Source organism: Oncorhynchus nerka, linkage group LG28 (genome assembly GCF_034236695.1).
Source record: "Oncorhynchus nerka isolate Pitt River linkage group LG28, Oner_Uvic_2.0, whole genome shotgun sequence".
NCBI lineage: Eukaryota > Metazoa > Chordata > Actinopteri > Salmoniformes > Salmonidae > Oncorhynchus > Oncorhynchus nerka.
In genome coordinates, this window is record NC_088423.1 from 923,141 (window position 1) to 944,945 (window position 21,805).

Sequence of the window (21,805 nt, forward strand, 5' to 3'; positions counted from 1 at the left end):
CTTTGCATGCCCTGAGTACAGCCCAGATATGTTTACTGTTTAGTCAGGCTAGGTGATTTAAAAAGCCTAAAACAATAAGCACCCTCCATTTAACACCCTCAAGATCAGCGTTCATTACAAGTATTAACGGCTAGACCGACTATTTGCATAAAGCCTCAGTCCCAGTAATTTTCTCTCCAAGACAATACCATAATCCCAATAAAAAAGCCCCATTCTGATTATTGTGAATGAACAGAGTACATCTGTTAAATGATTTACCATTCATGTTCTACTGTTACACTGCTGGCCCAGGGCCACCCAGGACAAAAGTAGAACGGCCCTGGAATAGTCCCATTGTTGTAGTCATTGACTTTAGTTCTGTTTATGTTTCTATAGTGCTTTTGTCACGCTATTCCAGTTTGTATGTCCCTAATTTCCTTGCTGTTTCTATGTACACACATGGTCCTCACATCCCTTACTTTTGATCAGTGCTTGAGTTGAGCCAGTCCAGACACTTGTCTCTCTACTGCTTGATTACAGACCACTCTTTCAGAGTACTCACTCTAAAATATGAACACTGCTGTATCTTAAAATGAGCCCCACAGCTCAAGTGAGTACCCAAGCCAGCACCTTTCTCATTACATTTCAGGCACTGCTTTTGATGAGCATGTACTAAATGTGGAATTTCAATGTGAGTGATTTGGCTGTACCTGCATGCAGTCAGTCAACCTCATCATAATTGCATTGGTGTGTTCAGCGTGCTCGTTGTTTCATCAACAGCCACCTCTGTCTGTTCCGATGTCTCAACACCACTCTCTCTCTCGTTTCTCTCTCTCTCGTTTCTCTCTCTCTCGTTCCTCTTCTCTCTCTCTCTCTCTCTCTCTCTCTCGTTCCTCTTCTCTCTCTCTCTCTCTCTCTCGTTCCTCTTCTCTCTCTCTCTCTCGTTCCTCTTCTCTCTCTCGTTCCTCTTCTCTCTTGTCTTTTCTCTTTCTCCCCCAGCTCGGTGGAAAATGTTCTGAAGACACTTGTGAAAAGCTGCAGACCGTAAGTATATATTTTTAAACCTCTATATGAAATATACTGTATGTCTTTTTAAAGAATTCAGTTGCTAAGCTCATTGTTGCATTTACTCTTGGGACACTTTTGGTGAACACTGGTGTATCATCTGAAGAGTTATTGTATCATTACAACATGGCCTGTTATCCATCTGTTCTTACTTCAGAACTCCTGCCATTGAATGAAGTAGAGATGCACACCAAGCCAAGGGACTACTCTGAATTAAATAAGAGACATTCTGTGAAACTGAACTGTCAGTAAGAAACCTCCTTTTTGGGACTTAGCCTAGGTCTGCTGACTGACAATTTGTCAAGGTCATGCTAGCTAGAACTCCCGTGTGGTCTAAGACATTGCATCGCAGTGCTACCGGTGCCACTAGAGACTCTGGGTTCGAGTCCAGGCTCTGTCGCAGCCGGCCGCGACCGGGAGACCCATTGGGCGGCGCACAATTGGCCCAGCGTCGTCTAGATTTGTGGAGGGTTTGGCCGGCAGGGATGTCCTTGTCCCATCGCACACTAGTGACAACTGTGACGGTCCAGGCGCAGTGCACACTGACACGGTCGCCAAGTGTACGGCGTTTCCTCTGACACATTGGTGCGGCTGGCTTCCGGGTTAAGTGGGCATTGTGTCAAGAAGCAGCGCGGTTGTGTTTCGGAGGACACATGTCTCTCGACCTTCGCCTCTCCCGGGTTCGCAGCGATGAGAAGACAGTAACTACCAATTGGATTCCACGAAATTTGGGAGGAAAAAGGGGTGCTAGCTAGTTCCAGAACGACAGATTTGTACCTTGTCAGCTCGGGGATTTGAACTTGCAACCTTTCGGTTCCTAGTCCAACACTCTAACCACTAGGCTACCCTGCCGCCCATGCATAGATAATAAACAGCAAGTAGCAGGAGTGTAAAAACAAAGGGGGTGGGGGGTGTCGTCAATGTAAATAGTTTGGTGGCTATTTTATTAATTGTTCAGCGGTCTTATGGCTTGGGGGTTGAAGCTATTAAGGAGCCTTTTGGTCCTAGACTTGGTGCTCCGGTACTGCTTGCCGTGCGGTAGCAAAGAGAACAGTCTATGACTTGGGTGACTGGAATTTTTTGACAATTTTTGGGGGGGCTTTCCTCTGACACCGCCTAGTATATAGGTCCTGGATGGCAGGAAGCTTAGCCCCAGTGAATTACTGAGCCATACACACTACCCTCTAGCGCCTTACGGTTGGATGCTAGCAGTTGCCTTACCTGGCGGTGATGCAACCGGTCAGGATGGTGGAGCTGTAGAACGTTTTGAGGATCTGGGGACCCATGCCAAATCTTTTCGGTCTCCTGGGGGGGAGAAGGTGTTGTCGTGCCCTCTTCACAACTGTCTTGGTGTGTTTGGACCATGGTAGTTCGTTGGTGAGGTGGACACCAAGGAACTTGAAGCTCTCTACCCACTCCACTACAGCCCCGTCGATGTTAATGGGGGCCTGTTAGGCCTGCCTTTTCCTTTAGTCCACAATCAGCTCCTTTGTCTTGTTCACATTGAGGCAGAGGTTGTTGTCCTGGCACCACACTGCCAGGTCTCTGACCTCCTCCCTATAGGCTGTCTCATCATTGTTGGTGATCAGGCACACCACTGTTGTGTCGTCAGCAAACTTAATGATGGTGTTGGAGTCGCAGTCGTGCGTAAACAGGGAGTACAGGACGGGACTAAGCACGCACCCCTGAGGGGCACCAGTGTTGAGGATCAGCATGGCAGACGTGTTGTTGCCTACCCTCAGGAAGTCCAGGATCCAGTTGCGGAGGGAGGTGTTTAGTCCCAGAGTCCTTAGCTTAGTGATGAGCTTTGTGGACACTATGGTGTTGAACACTGAGCTGTAGTCGATGAACAGCATTCTCACATAGGTGTTCCTTTTGTCCAGGTGGGAAAGGGCAGTGTGGAGTGCAATTGAGACTGCGTCCTCTGTGGATCTGTTGGGGCGGTATGCGATTTGGAGTGGGTCTAGGGTATCTGGGATGATGCTGTTGATGTGAGCCATGACCAGCCTTTCAAAACACTTCATGGCTACAGACGTGAGTGCTACCGGGCGTTAGTCATTTAGGCAGGTAACCTTCGCTTCCCTGTGCACAGGGACTATTGTAACCACTCACAGGCAGGGTGGCACAGATTTGTGTGTGTGCCCGCGTGCAAGTGTCAAGAAGCTTAGTCACTCAGTTGAGTCCCTAGGTTACTTGCTTCTGTAGTGACTGAGACTTAATCCTATTATCCAATCTAATTTTGGCCTGGTAGAGTTTCCTGTTACTGTGAGCAGAGAAGTAGGGATTGAGAGAGGGGTGGAGGAGAGAGAGCCCTTTGGGGCTAGTCGTAATCAGCAGCAGTGAAGTAGGGACCGAGAGAGAGGTAGAGGAGAGCGAGAGATAAAGCCCTTTGGGCCAGGAGCACTCAGCAGCAGTGAAGTAGGGACCGAGAGATAAAGTAATCCTTCTCCCCCCCCCCCCCCTTAAAAGACCTAGATGCACTATTGTAAAGTGGCTGTTCCACTGGATGTCATAAGGTGAAAGCACCAATTTGTAAGTCGCTCTGGATAAGAGCGTCTGCTAAATGACTTAAATGTAATGTAAATGAGAGAGACAGCCCTTTGGGGCCAGGAGCACTCAGCAGCAGAGTGGCCTAATGCAAGGCCTGTTAAGGAGTTTAATGAAGATCAATTGTAACTGCAAAGCGATGGGAAGGACATGAGAAGGGAATTGGATAGTAGTACATATTGTTATTTGGGGTTTTCTGGCCATTCAATTGAATTGGAATGTTTAGGTAGAAAGAACTGCAGTTGTTGGCCTATAGCTCCGTTTAAGCCATGCAAAACTGCTCTTCTACAGTCCAAGTGCTGATGCTGTTGTGTTCACACAAACCTGCTCACGATCTGATTACATTAGCTATACTGATGCTTTTTATATCAGCAAACGCCAGCTTAACTGCCATTGTTTCATATACACATTTTATTTGATTCCATTGCCATAGCTGCGAAACTAGAAATGATAATATAATTCATCTATTTCTGTCTGCCAACCAATGGTTTGTGGCCATGGTCAAGGCCTACGTGCAGCATTGCTCTTTGCATGTCTAGGAGTAGGATGCTTTGTCGTCAATTATTTATAAAATAGTACATAAATGATTTATATGATGAATGCCATTGTTTGTCCTTGGCGAGGGGTTAAACAGCTTTATTATGCTCATTTTAGATGCTTGTAGTATTATGGCTGATATACACCACACCAAACTACAGGCCTTTATGATGGCACTATAAATACAGGCCTTTATGATGGCACTATAAATACAGGCCTTTATGATGGCACTATAAATACAGGCCTTTATGATGGCACTATAAATACAGACCTTTATGATGGCACTATAAATACAGGCCTTTATGATGGCACTATAAATACAGGCCTTTATGATGGCACTATAAATACAGGCCTTTATGATGGCACTATAAATACAGGCCTTTATGATGGCACTATAAATAGGCCTTTATGATGGCACTATAAATACAGGCCTTTATGATGGCACTATAAATACAGGCCTTTATGATGGCACTATAAATACAGGCCTTTATGATGGCACTATAAATACAGGCCTTTATGATGGCACTATAAATACAGGCCTTTATGATGGCACTATAAATACAGGCCTTTATGATGGCACTATAAATACAGATGGTACTTTATGATGGCACTATAAATACAGGCCTTTATGATGGCATATAAATAACTATAAATACAGGCCTTTATGATGGCACTATAAATACAGGCCTTTATGATGGCACTATAAATACAGGCCTTTATGATGGCACTATAAATACAGGCCTTTATGATGGCACTATAAATACAGGATGGCACTATAAATACAGGCCTTTATGATGGCACTATAAATACAGGCCTTTATGAACTATAAATACAGGCCTTTATGATGGCACTATAAATACAGGCCTTTATGATGGCACTATAAATACAGGCCTTTATGATGGCACTATAAATACAGGCCTTTATGATGGCACTATAAATACAGGCCTTTATGATGGCACTATAAATACAGGCCTTTATGATGGCACTATAAATACAGGCCTATGAAATAAATACAGGCCTTTATGATGGCACTATAAATACAGACCTTTATGATGGCACTATAAATACAGGCCTTTATGATGGCACTATAAATACAGGCCTTTATGATGGCACTATAAATACAGACCTTTATGATGGCACTATAAATACAGGCCTTTATGATGGCACTATGAATACAGACCTTTATGATGGCACTATAAATACAGGCCTTTATGATGGCACTATAAATACAGACCTTTATGATGGCACTATAAATACAGACCTTTATGATGGCACTATAAATACAGGCCTTTATGATGGCACTATAAATACAGGCCTTTATGATGGCACTATAAATACAGGCCTTTATGATGGCACTATAAATACAGACCTTTATGATGGCACTATAAATACAGACCTTTATGATGGCACTATGAATAGAGACCTTTATGATAGCACTATGAATACAGACATTTATGATGGCACTATGAATACAGGCCTTTATGATGGCACTATAAATACCTTTATGATGGCACTATTACAGACCTTTATGATGGCACTATAAATACAGGCCTTTATGATGGCACTATAAATACAGGCCTTTAATACTATAAATACAGGCCTTTATGATGGCACTATAAATACAGACCTTTATGATGGCACTATAAATACAGACCTTTATGATGGCACTATGAATAGAGACCTTTATGATAGCACTATGAATACAGACATTTATGATGGCACTATGAATACAGACCTTTATGATGGCACTATGAATACAGGCCTTTGATATTTTATTTTATTCTTCAGGTATTTTCCGGAGTCGGCCACCCAGGAGATGTTGGAGGAGTGGCGTCCACTGCTCTGTCCATTTGACGTGACCATGCAGAGAGCAATAGGATACTTAGAGCTCTTCCTCCCCACCACCCTACCCCCAGAGCTGCACCACAAGGGCTTCAAGTGAGAACACACACCTCTGCCACCTCCCCATAGGGTTGCATAATTACAGAAACTCCCAAAGTGCACAGGTTTTTCAGAAATCCCAGTTGAGGGATTCCCTTCCAGCTTTTTCCCTTCTGATTACAGGAACGTTTCTGGAATATTTCAACCTTACGACATCCCAAAACTTGGATTTAAATCACCATTTCAATTTTATTCTCTTAAAAAAATATATATATAAACACTGTGTAAATGCCACAGTTGAGATGTGTGTGGGTGTGTGCAGTATGCTTCAGCTATGAGATGTGTGTGGGTGTGTGCAGTATGCTTCAGCTATGAGATGTGTGTGGGTGTGTGCAGTATGCTTCAGCTATGAGATGTGTGTGTGCAGTATGCTTCAGCTATGAGGTGTGTGTGTGCAGTATGCTTCAGCTATGAGGTGTGTGTGGGTGTGTGCAGTATGCTTCAGCTATGAGGTGTGTGTGTGTGCAGTATGCTTCAGCTATGAGATGTGGGTGTGCAGTATGCTTCAGCTATGAGATGTGTGTGTGCAGTATGCTTCAGCTATGAGATGTGTGTGTGCAGTATGCTTCAGCTATGAGATGTGGGTGTGTGCAGTATGCTTCAGCTATGAGATGTGTGTGTGCAGTATGCTTCAGCTATGAGATGTGTGTGTGCAGTATGCTTCAGCTATGAGATGTGTGTGTGCAGTATGCTTCAGCTATGAGGTGTGTGTGTGCAGTATGCTTCAGCTATGAGATGTGTGTGGGTGTGTGCAGTATGCTTCAGCTATGAGATGTGTGTGGGTGTGTGCAGTATGCTTCAGCTATGAGATGTGTGTGGGTGTGTACAGTATGATTCAACTATGAGATGTGTGTGGGTGTGTGCAGTATGCTTCAGCTATGAGATGTGTGTGGGTGTGTGCAGTATGCTTCAGCTATGAGATGTGTGTGTGCAGTATGCTTCAGCTATGAGGTGTGTGTGTGTACAGTATGCTTCAACTATGAGATGTGTGTGGGTGTGTGCAGTATGCTTCAGCTATGAGATGTGTGTGGGTGTGTACAGTATGATTCAACTATGAGATGTGTGTGGGTGTGTGCAGTATGCTTCAGCTATGAGATGTGTGTGCAGTATGCTTCAGCTATGAGATGTGTGTGTGCAGTATGCTTCAGCTATGAGGTGTGTGTGTGTGCAGTATGCTTCAGCTATGAGGTGTGTGTGTGCAGTATGCTTCAGCTATGAGATGTGTGTGGGTGTGTGCAGTATGCTTCAGCTATGAGATGTGTGTGGGTGTGTGCAGTATGCTTCAGCTATGAGATGTGTGGGTGTGTGCAGTATGCTTCAGCTATGAGATGTGTGTGCAGTATGCTTCAGTATGTATGAGAGTTTGTTTTCTGATCACCAGGTTGTGGTTTGATGAGCTCATCAGCTTGTGGGTGGCAGTACAGAACCTTCCAGGTTGGGAGGTGGTAAGTTGGACAACATTCACTTGATTGACATACTGGTGTGTGGTAGTATTAGCCGAATGCCAGATCTGTTTGTGCTGTTTTGACAAGTTGGCACAAACGGATCTGTAACCAGGCTATTGTAGTACAGTTTCCAACATTCTTTTTGATAGACAGAACCTTTAACTATTCGCTAGATTTTCCTCAATTAAAGTTTTCCTTATTCATTTGTTTTTTTCCCCACAGCATCTTGTCAACCTGTTTGCCCGCTTGGCCAACGACAACATTGGCTACATTGACTGGGACCCATATATACCCAAGGTATGGACACTCCTCCATCAATAACATTTGTCTCGCTGTGCCTATAGAAACTACCCCATTACTCGACCCCAATGGTCTCTTCTAGCAGGTCCCAATTCACTCCCTGCCGTTATTCCCTTGGTCTTAACACTTTGATGTTTACTGATCTATAAGGTGTAAGCAATACAGATATGCATAACGTTGAAGGGTTTGGGCCAAGTGAGCCATTTGGGAGTGTCAAGTGTTTTTGCAACATGCTGAAATCTTACCCTCTGCATTTGACCTGTGACCTTAGTTGTGGTGTGCATGTCATAGCAGACCAGACAGTCACTGAAAGTGCTGCCTGTTAGTGGCTCTAACTACTGTATCACAGTTCCCTGTTGGTCTTCCTGGTGGGCAGCATGTCTTTCACCATGTTTTTATATGTTATTGCCCAACATGCCCTGATCTCAAATGTGATGTAATGAAATGGATGAAAATTATTTAAAAATCCCACAAAAATATGAAATCCTGTGATCAGAAAAAGTAATTGGATGACTGGACAATAGGGTATTCATCATCTTCACATGGATTGCTCCTTTTTGATTCCAGATCTTCACCAGAGTGCTGCGGAGTCTGAACCTCCCAGTGGGGACCAGTCAGATGCTGGTTCCCAGATACCTGACAAACGCCTACGATGTCGTACACGTGGTCCTCTGGGTCTCCGCTTTACTGGTCAGTCACTCTTCACAATCAGTGTTGCTCAATCAATGCTTTTTTTATGGCTCTTCAAGATTATTTCAATGTTTTCACAGTAATCATACAATAAAATGATCACAACACAATAATACTCTGGAATAAGTGTAGTGCTGTTCTGTTGGATACTGCTGTTTCCGGTAGACCTCCAGTCATTGGGCTAACGCTAGTTAGCATTGGCTCACGATGGAATGATAGTTGTGTTAATGGAATAATCCATTTTGTGTTTCATCTTGTTAAGCATCTGTTGTTTGTATGATGGCAGGGAGGCCCCAGTAAACAAGCCCAGGCACAGCTCCGTGGCCTTTTCAACAGCATCACGTCTTTCTTCCACCCATCCAACCATGGACGCTGGCTGGTGAGTCACTGCAACGCTCACTCCTTCAATGTTTACCCAGACGGGCATCTCACAAACCTTTCGTTGCACTGGCATACCTGCACACTCAAATCACAGTCTTAGTGACTAGCTCTTTGAATGTGCCCCACATTCCCCTTCTCCTTGCTCCAGAAGCTTCCATAGGCCTCCTGGCAGTTCCCTCTCCAACCCTCCAAGCCCAGGGGTTTGTGTACATACCGTTCGTTCAGAAAAATTGCCCTGATGACACATAAGAGAGTGGCAGCTGCCAGCAGTGCTATAAAAGGTCAGCCACATATCCGGGGCTCATGCCATTCTTTTCTAGAAACATCCAACCTGCGTCATCATACCAGAGCCTCAGGCTGCAAGCTGTGTCTTCACAGTCATACACAATCCTTTATTTATGGCAGAGGGACTCAGACCTTGGTTCAATTACCATTACCAATACTTAACCTGGGATTCATTGAGCTTGCTTGACGCAATGGAATAGAATGGTCACAAAAATGCACATCCTGCACTCCAGGCAGACTAAAGCAAACGCTAAAAGTTTTTGAACCCAGGTCTGGAGGTAGAGTTGTGACCCCATTATGTTTCTGGTAAACCCCATCAACTTGTGAGATGTTCTCCTGGTTTGTTTTCAGTGTAGGGGAATGGAAACAGACAATCCCACGCTCTTGTGATCTGTGTCCAATATAAAAGTACCATGCATCCTGAGTTGGCTAAAGTAAGATGGTAATGTAGTCCTCATCGCTATAGTGACAGTAATGTACCTGCAATGTAGTGACAGTAATGTACCTGTAATGCAGTCCTCGTCGCTATAGTGACTGTAATGCAGTCCTCGTCGCTATAGTGACTGTAATGCAGTCCTCATCGCTATAGTGACAGTAATGTACCTGTAATGTAGTCCTCATCGCTATAGTGACAGTAATGTACCTGTAATATAGTCCTCGTCGCTATAGTGACTGTAATGCAGTCCTTGTCACTATAGTGACAGTAATGTACCTGTAATGTAGTCCTCGTCGCTATAGTGACAGTAATGTACCTGTAATGTAGTCCTCGTCGCTATAGTGACTGTAATGCAGTCATCGTCGCTATAGTGACAGTAATGTACCTGTAATGTAGTCCTCGTGGCTATAGTGACTGTAATGCAGTCCTCGTCGCTATAGTAACAGTAATGTACCTGTAATGTAGTCCTCGTCGCTATAGTGACAGTAATGTACCTGTAATGTAGTCCTCGTCGCTATAGTGCCAGTAATGTACCTGTAATGTGGTCCTCGTCGCTATAGTGACAGTAATGTACCTGTAATGTAGTCCTCGTCGCTATGGCGACAGTAATGTACCTGTAATGTAGTCATCATCGCTATAGTGACAGTAATGTAGTCCCCGTCGCTATAGTGACAGTAATGTACCTGTAATGTGGTCCTCGTCGCTTTGGCGACAGTAATGTACCTGTAATGTAGTCCTCGTCGCTATGGCGACAGTAATGTACCTGTAATGTAGTCATCATCGCTATAGTGACAGTAATGTAGTCCCCGTCGCTATAGTGGCAATAATGTACATGTAATGTAGTCCTCGTCGCTATAGTGCCAGTAATGTACCTGTAATGTAGTCCTCGTCGCTATGGCGACAGTAATGTACCTGTAATGTAGTCCCCGTCGCTATAGTGACAATAATGTACCTGTAATGTGGTCCTCGTCGCTATAGTGACAGTAATGTACCTGTAATGTAGTCATCATCGCTATAGTGACAGTAATGTAGTCCCCGTCGCTATAGTGACAATAATGTACATGTAATGTAGTCCTCGTCGCTATAGTGACCTGTAAAGTAGTCATCATCGATTTAGTGACATAGAAAGACACGTATATATTTTTGGGAATTCATCAAATGCCTTTGGCCAGCCCCTGACATTCCCAAGATATGTTATTCTGTCACCCAATAAGGGAACTGAATCTGGGACGGAGATATTTCAGTCTTTATTGAGAATGTGTGGGTTCAACTCACCTGAGATAAACCTGTGCAAAATCAATAATTGACCTGAATCTATACTTAGGAAAGTTTCTGTGCAAGTCAGTCTCTCCATGCCCCTTAGTAGCTGTTGGTTTAGTGGCGTGGGGAGACGGACACAAGGTCCTGCTGTTCTAAAAGGGTATTGGTTCCCTGACAGGGTATTGGTTCTAAAGCCATGCTGTCCTGACAGGGTATTGGTTCTAAAGACATGCACTCCTGACAGGGTATTGGTTCTAAAGCCATGCTGTCCTGACAGGGTATTGGTTCTAAAGCCATGCTATCCTGACAGGGTATTAGTTCTAAAGCCATGCTGTCCTGACAGGGTATTGGTTCTAAAGCCATGCTGTCCTGACAGGGTATTGGTTCTAAAGCCATGCACTCCTGACAGGGTATTGGTTCTAAAGCCATGCTGTCCTGACAGGGTATTGGTTCTAAAGCCATGCTGTCCTGACAGGGTATTGGTTCTAAAGCCATGCTGTCCTGACAGGGTATTGGTTCTAAAGCCATGCTGTCCTGACAGGGTATTGGTTCTAAAGCCATGCTGTCCTGACAGGGTATTGGTTCTAAAGCCATGCTGTCCTGACAGGGTATTGGTTCTAAAGCCATGCTGTCCTGACAGGGTATTGGTTCTAAAGCCATGCTGTGCTCAATTTCAGTGTACTTACTGAGATGAAATGTAATTTTCCTCAACCCTGTTAGGCACGCTGTCTGACACCCCTGTGTAACGTACCTGTCTGTCTTTGTCCTCATATCTGCCTCCCGTCCAGCTTCTCTCTAACCCTGTATCTGTCCCTCACACCTGTCTCTCTGTCCCTCATGAGCTTAGATGGTTCTCGAATTAATCTGGTCTCTGCATATAAATACTTAGGGATTACTGGATGATAAACAGCCTTTTAAAATGCATGTTGATGAACTTTGTTAACGGCTAAAAATCAAGCTAGGCTTCCTCTATAGAAACAGGACATGTTTGTCCTCTACAAATAGAAGACAAATTGTGCAAAGCTAATTTTATGTCTGTTATAGATTATGGGGATATTATTTACATGCTACGGCATCAACACTTAAATCCCTGGATGCTACTTATCATTGTTCACTTCGGTTTATTACAGGTGCTAGCTACAGAACTCACCATGAGTTTTATATCAAAATGTGGGTTGGACTTCGATGTCCATGAGACGAGAACAACATGCTCTCGTGTTTGTCTATAAAGCACTTCTGAATAAACGTCCTTCTTATTTATCATCACTCATCAATATTAGAATTAGAATTCGTAAAACCAGGTCTCAAACATGGATTACACTTGAGGCCCATGTGGTTTCCACAGAGTTGGGTATGGCTGCCTTTTCCTGTTACGCTCCTTGCCTATGGAATAGCCTGCAGACTAAACTTCAACTTGGGACTCTTGTCGCCCATTTTAAACATTTATTGGAGGATTTTTATTATTGTATTGCTTGTAACTATTTTGGGTAATGCAAGTTGTGCTGTTAGTAGAATAACCTGTGTGTAAATGTAATAATCTGTTGCTGTATTTTCTGTGTTATCTGTGATCTTTTGTTTGTCTGGTGTAGTTTCTTAATCATTGTACCTAAACTGTATGTGTAAACATGTATACGCAGGGCCCAGCTGTAAAAGAGACCGTGGTCTCAGTCTGTGTTCCTTGTTGAAATAAGGTAAAATAATGTCATCAAAACTGTCTCTCGAGTCCTCACCTATCTCCTGTACTGATACAAGTCTCTCTAGTCCTCACACCTATCTATGTCCCCAGATGAAGTTGATGAAGCTGCTGCAGCGCCTCCCGGCCAGCGTGGTAAGACGGCTCCACCGCGAGCGCTACCGGAAGCCCACGTGGCTCACTCCTGTACCGGACAGCCACAAGTTGACGGAGGCAGACATCACGGCGTTCGTGGAGAGTATGATGCAGCCGGTGCTGCTGGCCATGTTCAGTAAGACGGGCAGTCTGGATGCTGCTCAGGCCTTGCAGAACCTGGCCCTCATGAGACCTGAACTTGTCATACCACCAGTGCTGGAAAAGTGAGTGAAATCAAGCAGTTAGTCAGAAGTGAATGGGCAGTGTTTCCTCTGTCGTTGTTTAGGTGGGGCGATGTAGCCAAAATCCCAGTAGATCTGTAGATCTGTTGTCTTAGGGTTGGGCGATGTAGCCAAAATATATCACAATATTTTTTTGACAGTATGGTGGTATTTTACATTGGTGTAAAGTACTTAAGTAAAAAATAATTTGAAGTACTACTCAAGTCATTTTTTGGGGTATCTGTACTTTACTATTTATATTTTTGACAACTTTTACTTTTACTTCACTACATGATGCACTTTTTACTCCCAAAATGTTCCCTGACAACCAAAAGTACTTGTTACATTTTGAATGCTAAGCAGGACAGGGAAATGATCCAATTCACACACCTATCAAAATATCAGAGGCAGTAGGTATGACCAATAATGTTCTAGCAGACCCACTAAACACAAATGCTTCGTTAGTAAATTATTTCTGACTGATGGAGTGTGCCCCTAAATTTTAAAGACAGGAAAATGGTGCCTTCCGGTTTGCTTGATATAGGGAATTAGAAATGATTTATACTTTTACTTTTGATACTTAAATATATTTAAACCAAATACTTTTAGACTTTCACTCAAGTAGTATTTTAGTGGGTGACTTTCACTTTTACTTGGGTCATTTTCTATTAAGGTATCTTTACTTTTACTCAAGTATGACAATTGGGTACCTTTTCCACCACTGGTATTTTATGTTTATGAAAAATCTTAAGTTAATCATTTTCTAAGTAGTGAATGACCCTAGGATGGCAAGTGAATCCTAAGTGGCTTTAGCAGGCTTTCTCCATGCTGATGGATTTCTCCTCAACCAAGCTAGGACAAACCTGACAGCAAAGTAGTCCCATAAGTTAAACTTTTTATTTATTATATTGTTATAGACTATTAAAAAGATCCATACCAGTATACCTTAAGATAGGATATAATTTATCTGGTCTTCCTCTATAGAACCTACCCTGCTATGGAGACCCTGACAGAACCCCACCAGCTGACTGCCACCCTGAGCTGTATGATCGGCGTGGCTCGCAGCCTGGTGTCTGGGGGACAGCGCTTCCCTGAGGGCCCCACACACATGCTGCCCCTCCTCATGAGGGCTCTGCCCGGTGTTGACCCCAATGACTTCAGCAAGTGCATGGTGGGTAATAGAGTTCATATATAATAAGCTCTTGTAGGCCTCCCACCCTCCTCCTACACTGGGGTTGCTTGGGTAAAGATATTGTCATCAATTTGGAAGTTGTTTCTGTGTGTGTTGCAAGGCTAAGTGTGCTCTCCCTCCTTTCTTGCAGATAACATTCCAATTCATTGCTACGTTTGTTACTCTTGTGCCTTTGGTGGACTGTTCCTCTGCTGTTCATGAAAGGAGCGACCTGACAGAGGTGGAGAGAGAGATGTGCTCAGCCTCGGCAGAGTTTGAGGACTTTGTTCTTCAGTTCATGGACAGGTATGAGTATGGAGGAAGTCAATATAGGACTATAGGGTTGCAAAGGATTGGAAACTTTACGGTAAATTTCTGGAATTTTCCATGGGAAGTTAAGCCCTGGAATTTGGGGAATTTTGCTTAAATTCATCAATAAAGTTAGCTTATAACAGTGAACCTTGTTTTGTGGGATACGCATACGGCAATTCAAGGTCTTGTGGCACATTTTGGTTAATCTATCCCCAATTCAATGGAATTGCAACCCTTTGCATGCACAGTGCATTCTTCCATCACATGTGCAGCTGATTCTCAAGATCTTGCACACTAAAGAGATGCTATTGAGCCCACACTGCTACACTGAGCCAAGGACTACATGCTTTCTGGTAAGTTTTGATTACAGTACTAGGTGGGGTGAATATATTTTATGACATATGATGTTTTTGTTAAGAAGAAAATAGTAGCCTACATCAAAGTGTGTTTAAATTATTTCTAACTTAACAATTTATGATAGTTGTGATACATTTATGATACATGTTATCTTACAAAGGAGTTGTTTAATCTAACTGGTTAAGTATTGATCTGTACATGGAATTGTATATCTATATATTTTTTTACAATATATTTTCTTATCTTTACAGAAAAATGCCACGGGCACTATCTGATGTGTGGAGATATTTCACTGCAGCTAATGTAGAAGGAAAAGCTGTGTACATTTGCAAAATACAGAATTATCTGGCCAATTTTAGAAAGTTCCCTCAGCGCTCACAACAAGCAACCTCTGACAAAAGTCCTTCTACTTCTATTCGAGGTGAAAATGATGAATCAGACACCTTATCGATAGCAACAGCTCATGGTCGTCCTGGAATCAGACGTTTTTTGACTCAATGGAGGAACGTAGTCAGAGAAATGCTGATGAATGTCTTGCTCGAGCTGTGTATGCAACTGGTTCACGTCTGATGCTCGGAGGCAATCACCCCTCCAACCAGACATGCTTTATCTACTGATTTGCTGGATGAGGAGTTCAAGTGAAGGTCAAGCAAATCATAGAGAACGCAGACTGTATTCCAATCATCTCTAATGGGTGGTTGAATGTTTGTGGGCAAGGAATAATTAACTACATCATCTCCACCCCTCAACCAGTATTCTACAAGAGTACAGACACAGGGGACAACACGCACACACCAGTCTCTACATTGCAGATGAGCTGAAGGCAGTCATCAATGACCTTGGACCACAGAAGGTATTTGCACTGGTGACAGACAATGCAGCGAACATGAAGGCTGTTTGGTCTAAAGTGGAGGATCCTACCCTCACATCACACCCATTGGCTGTGCTGCTCATGCATTGAATTGCTCCTCAAGGACATCATGGCACTGAAAACAATGGATACACTCTACAAGAGAGTCAATGAAATGGTAGGTATGTGAAGGGTCATCAAGTTATAGCAGCAATCTACCTCAACAAGCAAAGTGAGAAGAATAAGATCCCCACATTGAAGCTGCCGAGCAACACCCGTTGGGATGGTGTTATCATCATGTTTGACAGTCTCCTGGAGGGGAAGGAGTCTCTCCAAGAAATGGCCATATCACAGTCTACCGATATGGACAGACCCATCAAGAGGATCCTCCTGGATGATGTGTTTTGTGAGAGTGGTAAGCAGCCTGAAACTCCTGAAATCTATAGCAGTAGCCATTGCACGGATTGAGGGAGACAATGCCATCCTGTCTGATGTTCAAACTCTGCTTGCAGATGTAAGAGAAGAAATCTGTACTGCCCTGCCCACTTCACTGTTGCTCCAAGCAGAGGAAACTGCAGTTCTGAAGACTTCTGCTTGAAGTCTGCTTGAAGCCCACACACGCCGCAGCGTACATGTTGGACCCCAAGTATGCTGGCAAGAGCACCCTGTCTGGTGCAGAGATCAACTAAGCCTATGGTGTCATCACTACCGTGTCTCGCCACCTTGGCCTGGAGGAGGGCACGATTCCTGGCAGTCTGGCGAAGTAACTGGTCCTTGTTTGGGAACACAATCACCAAAGCACGCAACAGGCTGACCAATACAAGGGTTGAAAAATTGGTGGCCATCTGGGCAAATTGAGGCTTTTTGAGCCTGACAACGAGCCACCCTCAACAAGCTTGGAAAGTGACAGTGAAGATGAGGCCTCAGTCTAATTTTCAAGAGGTGGACATTGAGGAGGCCCAGGGACAAGACATGGATGCCTGAGAAGAAGACAACCAAAGCTTTAGTTTCTAGACTATTATTTTACAGATGTATGTTGAAAATGGTTTTGGGAGATGGATCATTGGGGATCAATGCAATGGATCTTTCAATATCCCTTTCTTTTGTTGTTCAGTGAAATCATCCCATGTGAAGAGTCAACTAATTTAATTAAAGTTCAAATCATTACTAAATGTTTGTTTTTTTCTGTTGGAAGGATTTAGTCATTTGCTACTACTTATGATCAGGTAAAATGGTATTGTTTCAGTCTCCATATGATATGGTCAATTTATCCAATGCAACAAAAATCTACATTTAAATGGTATTAATATAAATTTGCATATATTTCTGTTAATTCCCATATAAACTCAGCAAAAAAAGAAACGTCCTCTCACTGTCAACTGTGTTTATTTTCAGCAAACTTAACATGTGTAAATATTTGTATGAACATAACAAGATTCAACAACTGAGACATGAACTGAACAAGTTCTACAGACATGTGACTAACAGAAATGGAAGAATGTGTCCCTGATTAAAGGGGGATCAAAATCAAAAGTAACAGTCAGTATCTGGTGTGGCCACCAGCTGCATTAATTACTGCAGTGCATCTCCTCCTCATGGACTGCACCAGATTTGCCAGTTCTTGCTGTGAGATGTTACCCCACTCTTACACCGTTCCACAGGTGCATGTTCATTAATTGTTTATGGTTCATTGAACAAGCATGGGAAACAGTGTTTAAACCCTTTACAATGAAGATCTGTGAAGTTATTTGGATTTTTACGAATAATCTTTGAAAGACAGGGTCCTGAAAAAGGGACGTTTCTTTTTTTTGCTGAGTTTATTTCCCATATATTCCCATTTCCAGCTCTGAATATTCCACAAAATGTGCAAATCTAGTCTGCGCGTGCGGGGGTGTCTGCGGTCTGGTCTGGTCTGCGCTAAGAAGAAATGGGATTCTTGAAAATAATGTTTTAGGATTTCTTCTTGGAAATGTACTTGGCTAACAAACATTTAACTATAGCAAGAAAATGAATTAATCCCACATTATCTAGCTAGCTAGTTAACAATATATTACAATATTATAGAATTATTAAATAGCTAGTGTTAGCGCATCAATTCTCAAAGAAGAACTTGGCTGATGTTAACGTCGTTGGCTATAATGTTGTTACACAATTTACCGGTTGCCCAGTCCCTCTACCACCGCCTCTCCTATCATGGACGACACCTTCTCCAGCTGGTCCATATGAATGGTCTCTCAGCTCCCTTCTTTTTAGCAGCCCACTTGATGTCAGACCACTATTTTTACGGTGGCGTCACTGTCCCTTGCCATACCCCCGCCGGCAGACACTGTCCCTTGCCATACCCCCGCCGGCAGACACTGTCCCTTGCCATACCCCCGCCGGCAGACACTGTCCCTTGCCATACCCCCGCCGGCAGACACTGTCCCTTGCCATACCCCCGCCGGCAGACACTGTCCCTTGCCATACCCCCGCCGGCAGACACTGTCCCTTGCCTCAGCCAGTCTCACCCATCCTCTCTCTCTGCCGTGACCCTTCAGTTTTCAAGTCTCCCAACAGCAACCTTTTCCTGGCTGCTATTTCCTCCACCATCACTTCAAACTCTTGTTTGCTGAAGTTTTATTGTGCTTTCCTTGGTTATCCATTTTAGTTTTTGATATAGCTAGTCTGATGGCTATAATGTGTGAACAAATAACGTTTTTTTTTGTTTATGAAGGGTTCGCAAGCCAACTACAAAAACAAATATTGAGACATGGTGCAGATAAATGTAATAAAATGGAAACATGGCTTTATTATAGTGGGCCAAATCCTATCATCCCTGTCACATCGGCTTATTTATTGGTTACAAGCACGTCACTAATGTCAATGCAACATAAGAAGATATTTATAAAGTTCATAAGAAAACATTGAATTCCTAAGAACATTTTGGCCAATTGAACTTACGAGTTATCTTATGAACCTCTTCTTTTTTTTCTCTTAAACTTCTTACGTTTTTTTGTAAGTAATGTTTTGTGAATCTGCCCACAGGTGTTTTGCCCTGATAGACAGCAGTACTCTAGAGCAGACCAGAGAGGAGACCGAGACCGAGAAGATGACCCATCTGGAGAGCCTGGTGGAGCTGGGACTATCTTCTACCTTCAGCACCATCCTCACACAGTGCTCTATAGACATCTTCAAGGTAGGCCACAACTCACTGTGCACCTACGCCTTTCTCACTGTGTGTGTCCTTTAAAGTACCACCATGTGGAAAAGGTCAAGGGGTCTGAATACTTTCCCCACGCCACTGTACATGCATGTGATGATGTGAATATATCCTTTGGTTCATTTGTGTTGTTCAGGTGGCTCTGGAGAAGGTCTTCATCTTTGCCACCACCAACATCTTTGAGACTCGTGTGGCTGGCAGGATGGTGGCTGACATGTGCAGAGCAGCCTCCAAGGTTCACCCTGCACAGTCTTTAAAGCTTTTGGTACCACACTGCTGCAATGCCATAAACCAGCTCACTGTCAGTAAGTGCTCACTAAGCTGGACATGTGTTCTGGATGTGTTCTGTTGGAGTGGAGGGCTATAAAACCAATCTGGACTTGGTCTTAATTTGAGACTGTTGTTGATTCAGATATGGTGGGGTTAGAGTCGGGGAGAAGTGGGAATCAATGGATCGTTGTTCTGTGTTGGTCTCGGAGTATCTCACTCTGTTTCTTGGTTGTTGACTTCCAGATGAGGAGGTGTTGAGTGAGGAGGAACTGGATAAGGAGTTACTATGGAACCTTCAGCTACTGTCAGAGGTGAGGTCATCATCCTGCATCCATACTGACTGATACATTCCCTTGTTCCCTTCACCTCTCAGTAGACTAGACACCAAACAGGAAAACACTTTTGAAACGGGGGAGTTACTTACCTAAAGCTCATTTTTTATTTTCTGTTGCAAATGTTTTCAAACGTCTTCCTTTGTGTGCCTTAATGAACAGAACACAGGGTGGGCCTGTATGTTCTCTCCTAACCCTCCTTCCCTCCTGTTGTCTCCTTGTCCTCCCCAGGTGACTCGTGTGGACGGGGACAAGATCCTCCCCTACAGCACCCAGCTGGTTCAGATCCTGCAGCTGACCCTCCACCTGAAGTGTAAACAGGGCTACACCCTGGCCTGTAACCTGCTGCATCATATCCTGAGGTCTACAGCTCTCATCTACCCCACAGAGTACTGCAGTGTACCAGGAAGCTTTCAGCAGCCCACACAGGACTACCTGCCCATCAAGGTATGTACAGGGTTAGAGGTACTAAGTTTGGTGTTAGGGGTTCTATAGCTCTCACCTTCCCCACAGAGAACTGCAGTGTACCAGGTGGCTTTCAACAGCCCATACAGGACTACCTACCCACAAGGTATCAAGTTCAGAACTTTACTTTTAGTTGTACATTCTCTAAATTGCTGCCTACCAAATTTCTACAACATTCTCTTTAGTGCGAATAACTTTTTATAACCCAGACAGACTCCAAACAATGCCGATTGTAGAGTGCTTCTGTCCATTTCTATCACAAATTGTGTTACTTTTATTACTTTTTACGTGATCTCTTCCTGATTGGTCTGATCACTCACCAGCCACTCTGGACCTTGTGATAGAAAGTGTGTAGGATGTTCACTCATGGCTCTACAATGTAGAGGATAAACAGGTCAATTCAAGAGGGTGCTATAAAATTTGTCAAAACATTTGTTTTCTTGGCCCTATGTCATTATAAATCACATTGAATTAATCTTTTGGATTTTTTTTCTACAATATTATAACCTTAATATACTTGTACTTGACATTGTTGATGAAATAAAAACATTAATTTGCTGTGACCATAGCTAGTTTAGACTCTGCTGCTTTCGGTTGAATCTCTTCCATATTTTGCGTTGGGAGGTGGTACCATTTGGAGGTGTTTCTGCTGGTTGGACCAATCAAAATAAGCTTGATCCTCTCATCATTTAATCTCCATATCCTTGACTTTCTTTGGCTATATTGGCGATAAATCTACATTGAGAGGGTCTGTTTCTATTGCGATTAGAGGGAAAGACCCATACATCATGAAAACAGGATCTGATTGTCTTAGTGGAGGAATTCATTGGAATTCGGTCTGTTAATTTTGTAAATAAATATATATTTAGTGCCTGTTTTGTATTCTGCGGATGTCATTTAGAAAAATACCATGTTTTCTTTCACTCACGAACCTGCAGCCACTAGTTAGCTTGTCAGTTGGTGTTGGAAGTTAGCGCCATTCTGCCACGAAGCAACGCCACAGAGTTCTATGAAGCAGAGACCACATTCCATTCCATCTATACATGCTACATTCTCAGAGTAAATCATCTATCTTTTGAACCATATATTATTTTAATTTTTACCTTTATTTAACTAGGCAAGTCAGTTAAGAACACATTCTTATTTTCAATGACGGCCTAGGAACAGTGGGTTAACTGCCTGTTCAGGGGCAGAAATATATGGTAGAGGCATGTGGTTTGGAATATTGTTTTTCGGGCGCAATTCTCTGTTGAATGGATATTTTGTATAAACCTTGAATGAATGAATAGTTGTATAGGTGAACACCCTATAGTGTGTCAAAGGAACCATGTCAGACTAGTAAAGAGGTCCAGGGCATAACATGCCTCTACCCTGTTAATCCATCAGACAGTTACACAACTCTCCTCTCTTTCTCCCTCCTGTCTCTCCGGCTTCCCGCAGCCCTCCTCCTGTCCACATAGTCAATGAGAAGGGCCCATGGAGATAGATTGAGGGTACACCTCCCATCTTTGCCTATAGGAAGTCCCTTTACATGTTGATATACCTCCATGGTGCCACTCATGCCATGACAGTGCGCCTTCTATCCCTCTCTATGGAAGGTCCTTGAGAGGGATTTAATCTCAGGAGAGGCATGATCTCTCCTTTCTCCTGAAGTGTGCACTTGTTCACTTCCCTTCATCGATATGAAAGGAAATAACTGCTCTTAAGAGAATCTGTCCTCACCTCCTGACCTCAACCCCTCTTTCATCAAATACACAATATCGATCTGTCTCCCCTGTATCAACACTTCATTCTCTTCTCCTCCATCAAACACCTTCCAAAGCCTTCTTCTTTCTTCTGAGAACCATTAACTTCTAACATAACCCAGTCTCTTTCATTTCCTATCTCAATGTTCAAAGTTTAGCACATCCCAACAGGGGCCTAGTTACAGTTTT

General features: G+C 43.3%; 1 protein-coding gene across 1 annotated transcript in view; it reads left to right on the plus strand.

Moving 5' to 3' along the window:
• The window catches only part of LOC115124774 (proteasome activator complex subunit 4B-like), a 94,941-nt gene that overhangs the window by 16,624 nt on the left and 56,512 nt on the right, over window positions 1-21,805 (plus strand). Inside the window, 13 exon segments of the mRNA XM_065013212.1 lie at window positions 979-1,023; window positions 5,917-6,066; window positions 7,451-7,514; window positions 7,737-7,811; window positions 8,382-8,504; window positions 8,791-8,883; window positions 12,653-12,918; window positions 13,900-14,086; window positions 14,238-14,392; window positions 18,630-18,780; window positions 18,941-19,109; window positions 19,318-19,385; window positions 19,638-19,853. Coding sequence (XP_064869284.1) covers window positions 979-1,023; window positions 5,917-6,066; window positions 7,451-7,514; window positions 7,737-7,811; window positions 8,382-8,504; window positions 8,791-8,883; window positions 12,653-12,918; window positions 13,900-14,086; window positions 14,238-14,392; window positions 18,630-18,780; window positions 18,941-19,109; window positions 19,318-19,385; window positions 19,638-19,853 — 1,762 coding nt within the window.